General features: G+C 21.4%; 5 protein-coding genes across 5 annotated transcripts; all 5 read left to right on the top strand. All coding sequences in view use genetic code 6, as the record gives it.

Moving 5' to 3' along the window:
* Window positions 1-666: 666 nt before the first annotated feature.
* Window positions 667-1,279, top strand: TTHERM_00037590 (hypothetical protein; the record flags this gene model as incomplete). The annotated part of the gene is made up of 2 exons (XM_972066.2): window positions 667-804; window positions 857-1,279. 2 exons carry the CDS (start codon window positions 667-669, stop codon window positions 1,277-1,279), a joined length of 561 nt encoding a protein of 186 aa, XP_977159.2.
* An 832-nt stretch (window positions 1,280-2,111) lies between these two features.
* TTHERM_000037589 (hypothetical protein) lies at window positions 2,112-2,453 on the top strand (the record flags this gene model as incomplete). The annotated part of the gene is made up of 1 exon (XM_012797161.1): window positions 2,112-2,453. One exon carries the CDS (start codon window positions 2,112-2,114, stop codon window positions 2,451-2,453), a length of 342 nt encoding a protein of 113 aa, XP_012652615.1.
* A 2,051-nt stretch (window positions 2,454-4,504) lies between these two features.
* TTHERM_000037588 (hypothetical protein) lies at window positions 4,505-5,008 on the top strand (the record flags this gene model as incomplete). Its single annotated transcript, XM_012797160.1, has 1 exon — window positions 4,505-5,008. One exon carries the CDS (start codon window positions 4,505-4,507, stop codon window positions 5,006-5,008), a length of 504 nt encoding a protein of 167 aa, XP_012652614.1.
* Window positions 5,009-6,707: 1,699 nt separating this feature from the next.
* TTHERM_00037540 (hypothetical protein) lies at window positions 6,708-7,010 on the top strand (the record flags this gene model as incomplete). Its single annotated transcript, XM_972061.2, has 1 exon — window positions 6,708-7,010. One exon carries the CDS (start codon window positions 6,708-6,710, stop codon window positions 7,008-7,010), a length of 303 nt encoding a protein of 100 aa, XP_977154.2.
* Window positions 7,011-9,462: 2,452 nt separating this feature from the next.
* TTHERM_00037530 (Serine/Threonine kinase domain protein) lies at window positions 9,463-15,770 on the top strand (the record flags this gene model as incomplete). Its single annotated transcript, XM_972060.2, has 9 exons — window positions 9,463-9,541; window positions 9,686-10,343; window positions 11,176-11,245; window positions 11,295-12,953; window positions 13,006-13,657; window positions 13,714-13,850; window positions 13,990-15,132; window positions 15,191-15,413; window positions 15,472-15,770. The coding sequence occupies 9 exons, from the start codon at window positions 9,463-9,465 to the stop codon at window positions 15,768-15,770; spliced, it is 4,920 nt and encodes a 1,639-aa protein (XP_977153.2).
* Window positions 15,771-16,244: the final 474 nt, after the last annotated feature.

Below are 16,244 nucleotides of genomic sequence, written 5' to 3'. Positions count from 1 at the left end.
TAATTTTAAAATTATAATTTTTATTATATATATTATTTTATTTATTATTTTTCTGTAACCTTATCTTACATCAACTAGTTAAATATTTAATAAATAAATATTCAAATTTATTATAGATTTTTTTAAAAATATTTGTAATCCTCATAAAATATATGAACTGGATAGCATTATATTTGATACCTATATTAGGTTTAATTTAAAATGAAAAAAGTTTTTATAAATAAGTAAGTAAATTTACTAATCAACATAATTCATAAATTGAAAACATTAAATAAATGTATATTATAAAAAGTGTTCAAATAGAAAATTTAATATTTTTTTAAACTTTTGAGAGTTTTGAATAATGGCCTTGGTGATGATTTTTTTTTTCTTCCAAAATTCTGGGATAGAGTTACTATTTTAATATAATCGAATTTAATTATTTTTTAAACTTTGTTATTTCTACTTAGCTTAGCTAAAAAGGTAAAGCAAGAATTTACTTAATTTTAGTGTATCTTTTAAATTTTGATTAATAATATTTATTGAAAGAATTTTTTCAAAAATATTTAGATTTAAAATTAATCGATCACTGTCTAAATTCAATAATAAATAATAAATAATCAAAAAATAAATTATCAATAAAAAATAAAAATACCTATTTTATCTTTTCTTAGAATATAATTGCTCATGAGTAGTGAACAGAAGAACAATTTTATAACCTCTATAGTTGAATTATCCTCAAAAGAATAACTAAGTGATGGGAATTAAGACTAATAATAAGGTGCTTAGCCTACTGAAATATAAGAATCTATTAAATGCTAAAATGTAACTTTATAATGAGCTTTATATTCTTAAAGTATTTTAATTATTTAAAAAGCCAGGATCCTATTTAGATGAATTTACTTCAAAAAATTCTATAGACAGAATCTTAAAATTGAAGCTAAAGGGTATCAAAACTCGATTTAGAACTAATGTAAATATTATGACTATTGACATTCAAAAAAGGAAGCTTCAGTTATTGAGCTAAAGTATTAATATGTTTTTGTATGTACCTATTTTTAATGATCTTATTCGATTCAAACAATAATTCTACTTTATCTAAATTTTTAATATCTTTTAAAGTTTTCTTTAAAATAAAATGTAATTATTATTTATTAATTTGAATATAAATATACTTTAATTAAAACTTCATCAATTTACTTTATTTTTGATGCTAAAAATTCCTTTGAAAGTCTTCTTTTTTGTACATTAATAATTTAATTGTGATTATAAAATATTTAATTATTTATTATAACTTTGAAAAATTCTAGTATTAATTTTATTGATATTAATATTGTTTTATTTTTTACATATCTTTATCATAATTTTGCTTTTCTATAAATTTTCTTTCGAAATATTTTTCAAAATTTATTTTTTTAAAATTAAGTATTTGATTTGAATTTTGGATTGATTTATGAATTACTTATCTTTAAAAATATTAGAGTAAATATTAGATTTCTTATTCAAAACAAAAAATAAGATTATAAATAAATAAATTTTAATGATTTAACGTTAAAAAATAGGCATTTATTAGTAAATACATATATTTTAATAGTAAAATGATCAAATTTTATACAAACCATAACAGAAAAAAATTTAATAATATCATTAAAAAAATATTTTAATTTCTAAATATTTAGATCAATCACTACCCAAAATAAATAATTAATAATTAATGATCTAAAATATAAAGGATCAATAAATGAATTAGTTTTCTTCAAAAAATAACTAAATGGTAGGAATTAAGTGTAATAATAAGGTGCTTAATCTTCTTAAATACAAGAATCACTAAATGTCATGATCTAACTATAATAAAGGGGTTTACCCAATTTAAATTTATTAATAATTTAAAAAGCAAAGATATTATAATTGTGAATTTCTCTTATTATTAGAATAATTAATTATAAAATTTTACAAATAATTTATTTGATATAAAAAAAATAACAATATTTTTTCAAAAATGCAAAGTCAACAAGAATACCAACTTTATTAATAATAAATGACCCTTAGAGCTGAAAACGAAATACTAAGAAAGATTATTGCTGAATAATAAAAGATTATTGCTTAATATTTCAAATGTTAACAGATTGCTGATGAAAAAAATTAATGATTTGCTGCTGAATTTTTACAGTTTAATGCTGAAGTTTAACAGACAATTGCTAAAAATAACAAGAATATTGCTGAAATAAAGAATAAAGAAGAAGAAGAATACCAAGCTTAACATGAACAAATAACAAATACGGTTAATCTTATTACTAACTAAAATTCCTAAAACTAATCTTGTGGTGCTTAAAATAATGATTAGAACAACTAAATTGCTCTTTCTGAAAATTAAGCATCAGAATCTAAAATTTAAGCTGACGAGTAACAAAACTAATGAAAATATTATTATTTTTAATTACATTCAAAAAAGCAAGTTTCAGTTAGATTATTGACATTTAAAAAAGGAAGTTTCAGTCATTGATTATTTACAAAATTGAAACTCTTGCACTCATATATTAATATGTTTTTTTATGTATGCATTTTTATTGGTTTTATTCAAATAAAACATTAATTCTACTTAATCTAAATTTTTATTATCTTTTAAAGTATTCTAAATAATACCATATAATTATTATTTATTAATTTGAATATAATCATACTTAAATTAAAACATCATCAATTTAGAATTATTTTGATGATAAAAATTCCTTTGAAAGGCTTATATTCTGTATATTAATGATTTAGTTGCTATTATAAAATATTTAATTATTTATATAACAACTTTATAATAATTCTAGTATTAATCTTATTTATATTTTTTATTTATCCTAATCATAATTTTGCTTACAAACTATTTTTCTAAATTTATTTTTTAAAATAAGTATTTGATTTGCGTTTTGGATAGATGAATGGATGATTTACCTTTAAAAAGCTAAGAGTAAATATTAGATTTTTAATTCAAAACAAAAAATAAGAAAATAAATAAATAAACTATTAATGATTTAAATTAAAAAATAGGCAGTTTTTAGTAAATCCATATATTTTAATAGTAAAATTATCAAATTTTAATCAAACCATTACAGAAATTTAATAAAATTAAAATAAAAAAAATATATTGGTTGGGCATATTTATTAACTGGCGATTTATTTGTTAAAAATGAAATTGTATTACTTTTAAATACAAAAATTTTTTAATTAAAAATATACAAATTATTACTAAAAAGCTTTGAAAAATAATTCTAAAATGATTTTAACTTAAGATCTGTATTATTAAATAATATATTTACTCAAAATATGTTAATAAATAAAAAATGATTTTTGTTAAATTTTGATGAGTGTAGTATTAAACAAAACTAATTTATCTAATTTAATTATTACTGGAACTAAGCTAAAAGCATAAATTAATACTAGAAGAAATTGTATTAAATGAATATTATTTAACTTTAGATTATTTAGATTTTTTTAATTTATTTTTAACAATAATAAAAACATTTATTCAATTCAATATAGCAATTAAAAAATTGTTAGTAAAGTTTCTGAAGATGAAAACTCCTCAGAAGAATAACTAAATGATGGGAATTAAGACTAATAAGATGATTAGTCTTCTGAAGCTTAATATACTAATTAAACTCATTAAATAACTTTAATAATGAGGTTTACACACTTACAATTTTTTAATAATTTAAATAGGTAGGATCATTTGCAAGTCAAATCATAATCATCATAAGATGAATTATCAGTAAAATTTTATAAATAATTAATTTGATATAAAAAAATAGACTATACCCGAATAAATCAAGATTATTGCTGAAAAAGACTAGTAGATGAAACAAATTCTTGCTGAAAAAGAAGAAGAAATTCAAATACTGCGTAATTTTGTTGCTTAGTAAAATTCCTGAAATCTATCTTATTGTGCTTAAAATAATGATTAGAACTACAAAGTTGCTAATCTTTCTGAAAATTAAGCATCAGAATCTAAAAATTGAAGCTAAGGGGTATCAAAACTCGACTTAGAACTAATAAAAATATTGTAATTATTGATATTCAAAAAACGAAACTTCATTTATTGATTGTTTATAAAATGAAAACTCTTGCGCTCATGTATTAATATGTTTTTTTATGTACATATTTTTATTGATCTTATTCTAATCAAAAATTAGTTCTATTTTATCTATTTTTTAAAGTTTTCTAAAAAATACCATGTAATTATTATTTATTAATTTGAAAGAATTATACTTTAATTAAAAAATCATCTATTTATTTTTATTTTTGATGCTAAAAATTATATTAACTTCTTTTTTTTATATTAATAATTTTGCTACTATAATAATCCCTATTTTAAATTTTCTCAGAATATTTTTGCTCAAGATAGGGTAAAGAAGAACAGTATTAGAAAGGTGAATTATCCTCAAATCTATAATTAAATGATGGGAATTAAGACTATTAAGCTGGTTAGACTTATGCAACATAAGATTCTATTAAATATCAATATTTAACTTTAATAATGAGGTTTATACTCTTAAAATTTTTTAATAATTTAAAAAACTATAACGTTATAATAGTGAATTTTGCTCATCATCAAGGAATTGTATGTAAAATTATACAAATAATTGATTTGAAATAAAAAAATAACAATATTAACAATATTTTCCAAAAATGCAAAGTAAACAAGAAGATCAAATATATTAAAAAAATATTTAAAAAAAAGATTTTAAAGCTGAAAACTAAAGACTATTAAAGACTTTTGACATATATAGCAAGCTTCTTGTTGAAAAACAACATACAATTGCTCAAACATAAAAGATTATTGCTGAATAAAACTAGTTTAATGAACTAATTCTTGCTGAAAAAAAACGGGATCTTGCTGAATATTAACAGATTCTTGCTGAATATTAACAGATTCTTGCTGAAAAAAAACAGATTTTTGTTGAAAAAGACTAGTATATTTAACAGATCGTTGCTGAAAAAGACAAGATGTAAGAAGAACTCCAATAACTACGTAATTTGATTGCTTAGTAAAATTCCCAAAATCAATCTTATGATGCTTAAAACAGTGATTAGAACAACCAAGTAATTAATTTTTCTGAAAATTAAGCATCAAAATCTAAAAATTGAAGCTAAGGGGAATCAAAACTCGATTTAGAACTAATGAAAAAAATTGTAATTATATACATTCAAAAAGGAATCATTTATTTATTATTTACAATTAAAACTCTTGCTCTCATGTATTTGTTTTTGTTTATACATATTTTTCGTGATCTTATTCCAGCCAAATTTTAGTTCTATTTTCTAAATTTTAAACATTTTTTAAAAGTTTTCTAAAAAATACCATGCAATTATTATTTATCAATTTGAAAAATTATTCTTTAATAAAAACATCATCTACTATTATAAAATATTAAATAAATAAAATAAAGAATTCTATATTAATTTAATTTTTATTGCTATATTTTTTACTTTTCCTAATCATAATTTTCCTATTCTATTAATTTGCTTTCAAACTATTTTTCAAAATATATTTTTTAAAAATTAAGTACTTGATTTGTATTTTGAATGGATTGATGTTTTTTCTTTAAAAAGTGAAGAATAAATATTAGATTTCTAATTCAAAACAAATAATAAGATAATAAATAAATTAATTTTTAATTATTTAAAGTTAAAAAATAAGCAGCTTTTAGTAAAAATATATATTTCAGAAGCAAACCATTACAGAAAAAATATATAATAAAAAAGAATATATTTTAATTGGATGGATTTCATATTAATTAACTGGGAATTATTTGTAAAAAATGAAATTAGTATTACTTTTAAATACAACAATTTTATAATTAAAAAATTAAAAATAATGACTTCAAAAGCTTTAAAAAATAATTTTAATATGATTTAACTTAAGGTCTGTATTATTAAACTAAATATTTTCTCAAAATATGTAAAGGAAGAAAAATGCTTTTAATTAAATTTTTATGAGTATAGTTTAAAACAAAATTAAATTATCTAATTAAATATTAATGGAACTAAGCTAAAAGCTTAAATGAAGAGAAATTTTACAATCGGAGTGTTTTAAGGTTAATAGGATCGAAACCAAGACCTATCATGCCTAATTTTTTTCCTCCAAGCATTTCACTTGGAGGGCAATATTTTACAACATTTTTAAAAACTTTTTAACAAATTTTTAATCATCAAAGACAAATTCTTTGACAAAGTTAACAAAACCCCCCAGCACCTCCCCCTAATTAATTCCCTATTTATAATATTTATTAAAAGGATTTTTTTATAATTTTTAGTTTTAAAATTTATCAATCACTATCAAAAGTAAATTTTAAATAATACATAATCAAAAATATAAATTATTAATAAAAAATAAGAATCGCTATTTTAAATTTACCTTTTCTCACAATATTTTTGCAGTGGATAGTTAACAGAAGAAAAATGTTAAAGCCTTTAACAGTAAATTAATTTTCCTCAAAAAATAACTAAATTATGTTAATTAAGAGTAATAATAAGTTGCTTAATCTTCTAAAATATAAGAATCAATAAATTTTATTATCTTTCTTTAATTATGAGATTTACCCACATAAAATTTGTTAATAATTTAAAAAACCAATATTTTATAATTGTGAATATCGCTCATCATCAAAGTAATAATTAATTATAAAATTTTACTAATAATTGATTTGATACAAAAAAATAACAATATTTTTCCAAAAATGGGTAGTCAACAAGAATATAAACTTTATTAAGAATAAAAAAGGATCCTTAGAGATGAAAACGTAAGACTAAGAATTTTTTTGGCTGAATTACACAAGATTTTTGCTGAATAATAACAGCTGGTTTAATATTATCAAAAAACAAATCAGATGAATCTTATTTCTAACTAAAATTCCTAAAACGAATCTTATGGTGCTTAAAATAATGATTAGAGCAACTAACTTGCTAATTTTTCTGAAAATTAAGCATCAGAATCTAAAATTGAAGCAGAGAGGTAACAAAACTCGATTTAGGACTAATGAAAATTTTATTATTATTATTGACATTCAAAAAAGCAAGTTTCAGTAAGATTATTAACATTTAAAAAAGGAAGCTTCTATTTACAAAATGGAAACTCTTGAGCTCATGTATTAATATATTTTTTTATGTACGTATTTTTATTAGTCTTATTCAAATAAAACAATAATTCTGCTTAATCATAATTTTTCATATTTTTAAATTTTTCTAAAAAATACCATGTAATTAATATTTATTAATTTGAATTTCAATATAGTTAAATTAAAACATCATCAATTTACTTTTATTTTTGATGCTAAAAATTCCTTTGAAAAGCTTATATTTTGTATATTAATAATTTAGTTGCTATTACAAAATATTTAATTATTTATAAAAACTTTAAAATAATTCTAGTATTAATCTTATTTATATTTATATTTATATTGCTTTTTTTTTTTACTTATCATAATAATTTTGCTTTTTGATTAATTTGTTTACAAACTTTTTTTCAAAATATATTTATTTAAAAATTAAGTATTTGATTTGTGTTTTGGATAGATGGAAGGATGGACGGATGATTTATCTTTACAAAGCTAAGAGTAAATATTAGATTTTTAATTCAAAATAAAAAAATCAGATAATAAATATATTTTTAATGATTTAAAGTTAAAAAATAGTCATATTTATTAAATATATATATTTAAATAATAATATTATCAAATTTTATACAATCAATTACAGGAAAAAATTTAATAAAAAAAAAATATTTTAATTATTTGGTATTAGATAACTGGCGATTTATTTGTAAAAAATTAAATTAGTTTAACTTTTGAATAAAACAATTTTTTAATTAAAAATTACAAATTATTTTAAACTTTAAAATATTTAAAAAATAATTTTAACATGACTAAACTTAAATTTAAGAATTAAAAAATTTTATTTTATTTATTTATCTATCAGTTTTTTAATTAGTTTATAATATTAATAATTATAATAACATATTATAGTTTTAAAAATTATTGGATAAAATTTTGCCAACTAATGATCACAAACCCAAAATAGAAAAATCAAAGTTTGACAAATTTCAAGCAGTTATATTTAAAAACAGAGAAAAAAAGTATATATACTATAAATTCTAATAATCATGTATAAAATAATTCAGTATATACGTTGTTATAGATCAAATAGAATTTCTATTAAATAAAAATAATTTGTAAAAATTTTATCAAAAATAACATTCTTCAAGTAATATACATAAAAATATTATAGATCATTAACAGATTCAATATAAAATTTAAATATCTAAATTTTTCTAAATTATTGAGCTATGCTTTGTAAATAAACAAACACTTAATTTTTTAATGACATTTAACATTAATTATAAAAAAAAAAGAAAAATCATAAAATAATTATTTTAAATTTTATTTTAAATTAGATTAAATATAAATTTGCAAATAAATATAATTTGTTCCAAAATAATTTTTTTTGAATGCTTATTAGGCTTTGGTAAAAAAATCAGAATCATAAATTCTTTGATATTAATTTTTTCAAATTTAAATTAGGTGTTTATTTTATTATCAAAAAAAGTAATTGATTATGAAAAACAATAAACTAAAATCAAAATCAATAATTTTTATTTAAAAATATTTTAAAATATAAATAAATAAGAGCTTTATTGTAATAATTTATTCTCATTTATTTTTTGATTAAAAAAATATATTGATTAATTTTTAAATTTAAATATTTTATTAAAGTAAAAGAGAGATAGTTTAAATTTATAGTTTGATCAGCATGAAAAATATAATAATTTCGAAAGTAATCTGATATTTCTAAATATAGAATTAGACACAACTTATATCATTTTTAAATAAATACTTTGTAAAAAATTATATGAAGCATTTTTTTTCAGTTAAAGTTAAAACAATATTTATCATTTAAAATTTGACTTAAATTAATTAGAGAAACTCAAATTACAAAGTTATTTTTCAATTATTTATTTATTTTTTGATTTTTATGTGCTGTTATGCAAAATATCTTTATTTTTTAATTCTTGTTTCTTTTAAATATGTAGAATGAATAAATTTGATATTGATGATTATTGAAATCAAATCAAAAATTAAAAATGTATTCATCAAACAATAAATAAGCAAACAAACAAACAAATTAAGAAACAAGAAAGAAAGAAAAATTGAATAGCTATTCACTTAAATAAAAAGCCAGTCTTAAAACAAAAAGTAATATTATTAAGAATGAATATTGTTAAATACATTATTTGATTTAATTTATTACTTGTAATTAATTACTAGAGCAAATAAAATACAAACAAATAAAATCAAAGAAGGAGACTTAATTGTATAATATTTATTTATATATTAGGGTTTCAAAATAGGTCTTAGAGGAACATCATTCTCAACAGAAAACAATATAACAAAGCATATATTCCTTTTAGAAGGCTATAAAAATTACATATTTACAAGCATGGACGCATATTCTGGATGCAGCAGCACTAAATAGTAATACAAGAATATTCGCATGGAGGATATCTAAGCTATGATGAGTACTTACTAATTTACTTGACTATTTTAAACAAAAACAAAAAGAAATATGATGAAACATTTTCATTTAGTTTAAATAAAAATTTTTTGAATTCAAATTTTTTTTATCGAGAAACAAATATTCATTTTAATACTTTTGATAAAAGATAAGGGGTACTCTTCAACTAAGAATAATAATTCATCAGCGTCTTTGGCAGAAAGAATACGCAAAATGTATAGAAACTAAGTTGGAAATACACCCTCAAGCAGTTAGGGAAATGGAAATGGTTTAAATTAAGGGATATAAATAGGAGGGAATGTCTAATTATAGTAAAATGCAAATAATCTAAGCAGCAATAACATGAATAATGCAGGTTCTAAGGGCAACTTGAAGGACTTGCTTGATAATTTTTACAAAAGAAATTCAAAATCTCCTTAATAAAGCAATAGCAATACAGCTACAAACACAAGCATTTTATCATAAAATACTAACATAGCTAATGGATCTATGGGTATAATTAACCAATAATACTCTAACTAAAATAATGTAAACAAAATGATTGAAAGAACTGGAGCTAAGGCTTCCGAAGGACTGAAAAATTATGTCACAAATATTATTATGAAGAAGATGAGTAAAGAGGATTTAAAAAACAATTAAGAAAATATACAGTCTTACGCCTAAGCTTCTACAAACAACAGCACTTCTTAAAACTCTTTTTACAAGAAAAAGAGTCACTCAATAAGCAACAAATACTAAACTGGTTAGATTATTAATTCTTCCATATCAAATTAACCTACAGGTCTTTCAACTCAGCCATCAGCACAGTAAATTAAATAACAAAAAGATAGCTCATATCATTTTATCAATGAATTTAAATTCATAATGAATATTCAAAAAGCTAAAGTTTAAATGCGAAAAGATATTCGTTCTATAGATTTTATTATTTCAAAGGGTATATGGTTGTTAAAATCTTAAAATTTAGGTTTTGATTTAGTTTAAAATAAATGCACACATTAATAATATATTTAATGTATTTATGAATGAGTGAGTAAATTCGTTATTTAGCAACACTGAAAGATGAATGAAAGCGCAATATTTTTGATAAATTCAAAATAGTTAAATTAGATAGATGAATAAGTAAATAGATACATACATACCTAAATAAATAAATAATAATTTGAATACTCTTTGATTTGTTGTGTAAAAAAATTAATTAAGAAAAGATAAATTTTTTTAGGACATTCAAAGATTTTTAATCAAATTTACTTTCAAATTCAAAAATAAGATAGGCAGCCTCCCCAAATAAAAACATCCTCTTTTTTACAATCATTATTTTTTGATTATTTGTTTGATTGTTTATTATTGCATTATTTTTTTTATAATCAAACAAATTCAATTGAAATCTAAACTGATATTTTTTTGCTTCTAAATTATTCTTTTCGCATTCATTCACTATTAGGAACATAAAAATCTTTTTTTTATTTCTTCCATACATTTTTTCTATGATCTACTTGTTCTGCAATTTGAATTTTTTTTTTTTTTTTGCAATTTAAACTTAGCCTTATTTTTGTGAGCATATTTAAAGTGAATTCAAATTCAAAATTAATCTAAAACTGACTACTAGATTTTAATTTCTAACTTATTAAAAATAAAAAGGAGGTACGCCTATTCAAATTAAAGACCTTCTCAAAAATTGAATGAAACTGACTTAAATCTTCTAAATAAAGTATTTTTAATCTCTCAATATTTTATTTAACTTATTTACTTTATATTAGACTATTGGAAATAATAATTTGAATAACATAAGCGGACAGTAATCTTACTCTCCTTGCACAAAAGCTGCATTGTAATATCATTAGTAATAAATGCAATATGCTAAAGAACCATTATAGCCTCACTATGCTCCTCATTCAAACTAACAGCAATAACTACTACTTCAATCATAGGCTAAATCTAATTAAATTAAAGACGTTAGAGGAATTGATATTTTAAAAAGCCCAACAAATTAGTAATAATCAGTTTAAAAGAAGAGACCAAAAACTATAGCTAATAAGGAAAATGCTTATGGAAATAATGAAAATGTAAATTACACCTAATTAAATAACTCGTCAAATGTGTTTACTTCTTCTACTTAACAATAATTTAACATGTTAAATTCCTCATCAAATTAAGTAAATACTCCAACGAATAACAATATCAATTTAAACAGCTACAACAATAACGGTTAAAGCAATAACAAATATAGAGAAATAAGTATAAGACTTAATAATTCAAGTGAGTTTTTGAAAAACTATTAAAAGATTACAAGGGAAAAAAGCTCAGAAACCTGCACCAATTAATCTAAAGAGATTATTTCTTTCAATCAATAGTAAATTTAACCTTAGAATTCTAAACGTGCTCTCTCAACAGGATTAAAACCAAATACTATCATTCTAAATTAAAATTGTATTTAAACTAGTTAGAATTATAATCCAAATGGTGTAATGCTAAATAATTAAGGGAATAGCAATATCAGTCATTCTTACTTAAACACAACCCATTTAAATAATAACAACAGCGGAAGTGGAAGTAACTTGCTACTTAACAACATAAATACAAACAGCAATAACAATATCATAAATTAAAATACATAGGCTTCTCCCTTGAACAGTAGTCATCATAAAAATAATAGCTCGTTAAATTATTACAAGCAACAAATTTAGTAAACTAGCAAACCTATGCTGGTTTAACAATAATAATAGGTTGTTTAATAACAATAATAATAATAGTAATAATAGCAATTACAAATTCAGTAACAATAACAGCTTTAATAACAATTTTAAACTAACTCATCAAATAACTAGCAGTTGTAACAAATAAAAATACAATCAACCAAAGAAAATAAAAAAATTGAATTTCCATCATATTTGGGATAGTAAATTTTGACTTGTGATAATAAGAGAAAGTAAAATGAACATTTTTAGTTTGACTTCCCAAGCACAACAACAAATGCTACAGCAGTAAAATTGAATTAAAATACTTAATCTTCATTACAGTCAAATACAATTTAAAATGCTACTATTTTGCAAACATAGCAAAATAACTAAAGTAATTCTGGAGTTAAAAATTATGATGCTTAATAGATTACGACAACTGTTACAAATACTTAAGTTTATGATTGTGAAGAAAATACCACTACTGCTAAAAAATAAAAACCTACTAGCACTGAGCCAAATGGAGTTTCTGCAGCAGCTTAATACCCTTTGTCAGGAATATAACAAGTAAATTAAAACATCGCTGCACCTTAAAATGCTCCTTACAATCCATTCTCTAGCAACGGTACTCCAAAAGATCACGCTGACAATATTAGATTCTTAAATGATGATTCTAAGTGCTACGAGCCCGATAAGTTCTTATCTGCTCTTCCTGAAGAGAAGGAACGAAAAATTATTCAAGTAAGATTTTTATTTTTTAATTATATTAAAGGAGTACTTTTGTGAATAATAGTTTTAAGATGATAACATAGACAAGACACAAAAATTCAAGGAAGAATATCTTGTTGGTAAACAAGTAGGGCAAGGCGCTTATGCCACTGTAAGAGTTGCCTTAAATAAAATATTCAACAAAAAAGTAGCTATAAAGATTTATGAAAAGCAAAGAATAAAAGAACCCCAAAGAAAGAAATCAGTTAGAAGAGAAATAAAACTTTTACAAATGCTAAACCATTAGAACGTTATCAAAGTTTACGACACAATAGAAACTAATAACCATGTAAATATCATTATGGAATATATTCCTGGTACTTCTCTCCATGGATACTTAAAGGCTTAGCCCAATAGAAGACTCACTGAAAATGATGCCAAAAGGATATTTAAACAACTTGTTTCGTCTATTGAGTATATTCACTCAAAATAAATTTGCCACAGAGATATCAAATTAGAAAATATTCTCCTTGATGAAAATAATAATCCTAAATTAATTGACTTTGGATTTTCTACTTGCATCCCAAATGATTAAAAATATAAAATGTTTTGTGGTACCCCTTCATATATGGCACCTGAAATTGTTAATAAAAGAGAATATACTGGTCCACCTGCTGATATTTGGGCTCTTGGTGTCCTTCTATATGCATTACTATGTGGCACATTCCCTTTTAAAGGTAAAGCAAGCATTTAAAAAAAAATTTTTTAACTTCTTTTTCATCAATTTAAAAAGGATAAACCGATAAGGAACTCTATAAGAAAATAACCAAAGGTGATTTCCTTTCTCCTGATTTCCTTTCAAAGGAAGCTAGAGATTTTATCAAATGGGTATTAAATACAGATTGTGACTTAAGACCAACTGCAACAGAAGTAATAAAAATATTAATTAAAACATTTTTGTAAGAATTGTTACAAAAATTAAAAAAATTTCATTATAAAATAAAATTTTTTAAAAATATTTTAAATTTGTTTATTAAAAATTTTTTAATTTAAAATATACTATCTAAAGGTTTTAAGTCATCCTTGGTTGGGAGGAAAGAAGAATACCTTTATGTAAAATTAAAATCCTTCTTCTCATTAGCAATCTTCTATTTCTTCAAATCCTCAATCATCATAAAACTAGTAAATATCTATAAGCGGAAATCAGCAATCAAATAACTTTGATAATAATCTCTAATAATTACAATAGTAATAATAATAATAATAACAATAGTAATAGTAAATTTAACAACAGCAATAGCAACTGGTGTTAAATGGTGGTAATTGCAATTCTAACACGAATTCAAGCAGTACTATCTTAGTAAATAACTATCTATAATTAAATAGTCCTTTCAATTCTAATCTGAAACAATTCAAATTCAATAACCCTCAAAAGACACCTTCTTCAGCATCAGGAATACATATGCAACTTGGTAATCTTGGCAACATCAGCACCCCAAGTAACATGGGACAACAAATTAATTTTACAAATAATTAAGAAAATAACTTCCCTCAAAAATCTAATGAAAAAGACAAATTTATGTCTCCAAATAATTTATTTTATTACCCTAATAAGCCTAATGCTACAAATGTAATGACTCCTTCTTAGCAAAATAATAACAATATTAATAATAATACTAATTAGAATAATAGCAATTACTTTATTAATAATAAAAATATAGTAATTTAGTTAAATAATAATGATGGAAACAGTCCAACATCTAAGCCCCCTCTTCCTTTAACAACTAAGAGTTCTTCGTGCAATTATTAAAATTATTTTATTAGCAACAACAATCCTTCTAGTAATAATATTAATAATAATAATAATAATGGAAACAATACATTCTCTGATAGTCCTATGAACTATAATTCAACCTATCACAACTTATAGAAAAGACACGAAAAGCGCATGGAACTATTTAGAAATTCTTAGGATTATGTTTAATAGCCTAATTCAGGAGACTGCACTTATATTTCTGATAAAAATAATTAATCAAGTAATAACATGAACATTAATCCTTATAATCATCCTGTACACCACCTTAATACCTAAGGAAGTAGTAACAACATAAACACAACTGGAAATGGCCATAGTACATAAAACTTTGCCTTACATCATCTGAATGATGATGAGCCTATCAATAGCATTGATTCAGATGTCTTAAAAAGCATTGTAATTTTTTTTTTTTAATTTTCAAACAAATAATTGATAAAATGATTTAATAAAAAAGGTTTATATGGGATATACTAATGATGAAGAAACACTAGTTAATGGTATAAGAGATCCTAAGAATCCACTTTTTAATCTCTATAAGAAGATTTATAATAAGAAAGTTCATTAAAATAAGACTATTTATCCCAGCCATATGCCAGGAACATCATTTATAAGCTCTTTAGGGTCTGTAAAGTCTCCTCAATCTTCTTCTGTTAACAACAATGTATCTTGCAACAGAGGTATAAAATTAATTTAGTTTTTAAAAAAATTTACAAATAAAAAATTAAAAATAAATAGGCGGATATAAGAAGGTTATAAATTTTGGTAATAGTTACAATCAAGAGCAAAATACTTTCAATTAAAGTTTTAATAACAACGTTAACCCTCTTTCTACTAAAAATATAATGGGAGGTATCATTCCTAGCTCAACAACAAACAGCAATAACAATAATACTAACATTCTTAATAGTGGCTCATTTTTAAATACAACATCTAATAATATTTTAAACAATACAACAATTAATAAATTTTATGAGCAAGAAGTAGTTATTGGATAAAATATTTAATAATAATAACAATAATAACAATTCTATTGATGATTTTTGATAAAGAAACATGCTTTAATTAAGACAAACTTCTCTATAAAAAAATACATTAAAATATATAATTATAATTCTCAACCATAAATAAACAAGAACCACTAATGTGGCTTTTCATATAGAGTTTTAATTTAACATAAATAAATCTTATCAAATAAAATTCTTTAGATGATTCCTGTTAAAAATATACAAAAATCTAAAACAAATAAATTTAATATAATATAATATATACACTTATATTAGTTATTTTATAGAACTCATATGTAATTAGTACTAGTTTCAAATTATCATCTTCTTAATTACACAGATTTTATTTCCCTTGTTTTAAAAAAAATTGATTCTTTGTTAAAATTATTTGAAATTTAAAAATCTTTTTTAAATTGTTTAAAATGTTTTTGATATCTTTTTAGATTTATTTTTTTTAATGCTTTCTACAAATTTATAAACAAATCTTAACTTTTTTCTAAATAA

This window comes from Tetrahymena thermophila (genome assembly GCF_000189635.1).
Source record: "Tetrahymena thermophila SB210 genomic scaffold scf_8254667, whole genome shotgun sequence".
NCBI lineage: Eukaryota > Ciliophora > Oligohymenophorea > Hymenostomatida > Tetrahymenidae > Tetrahymena > Tetrahymena thermophila.
The sequence above is the reverse complement of the archived record's forward strand: the minus strand, read 5'-3'. Positions and strand labels throughout refer to the sequence as shown.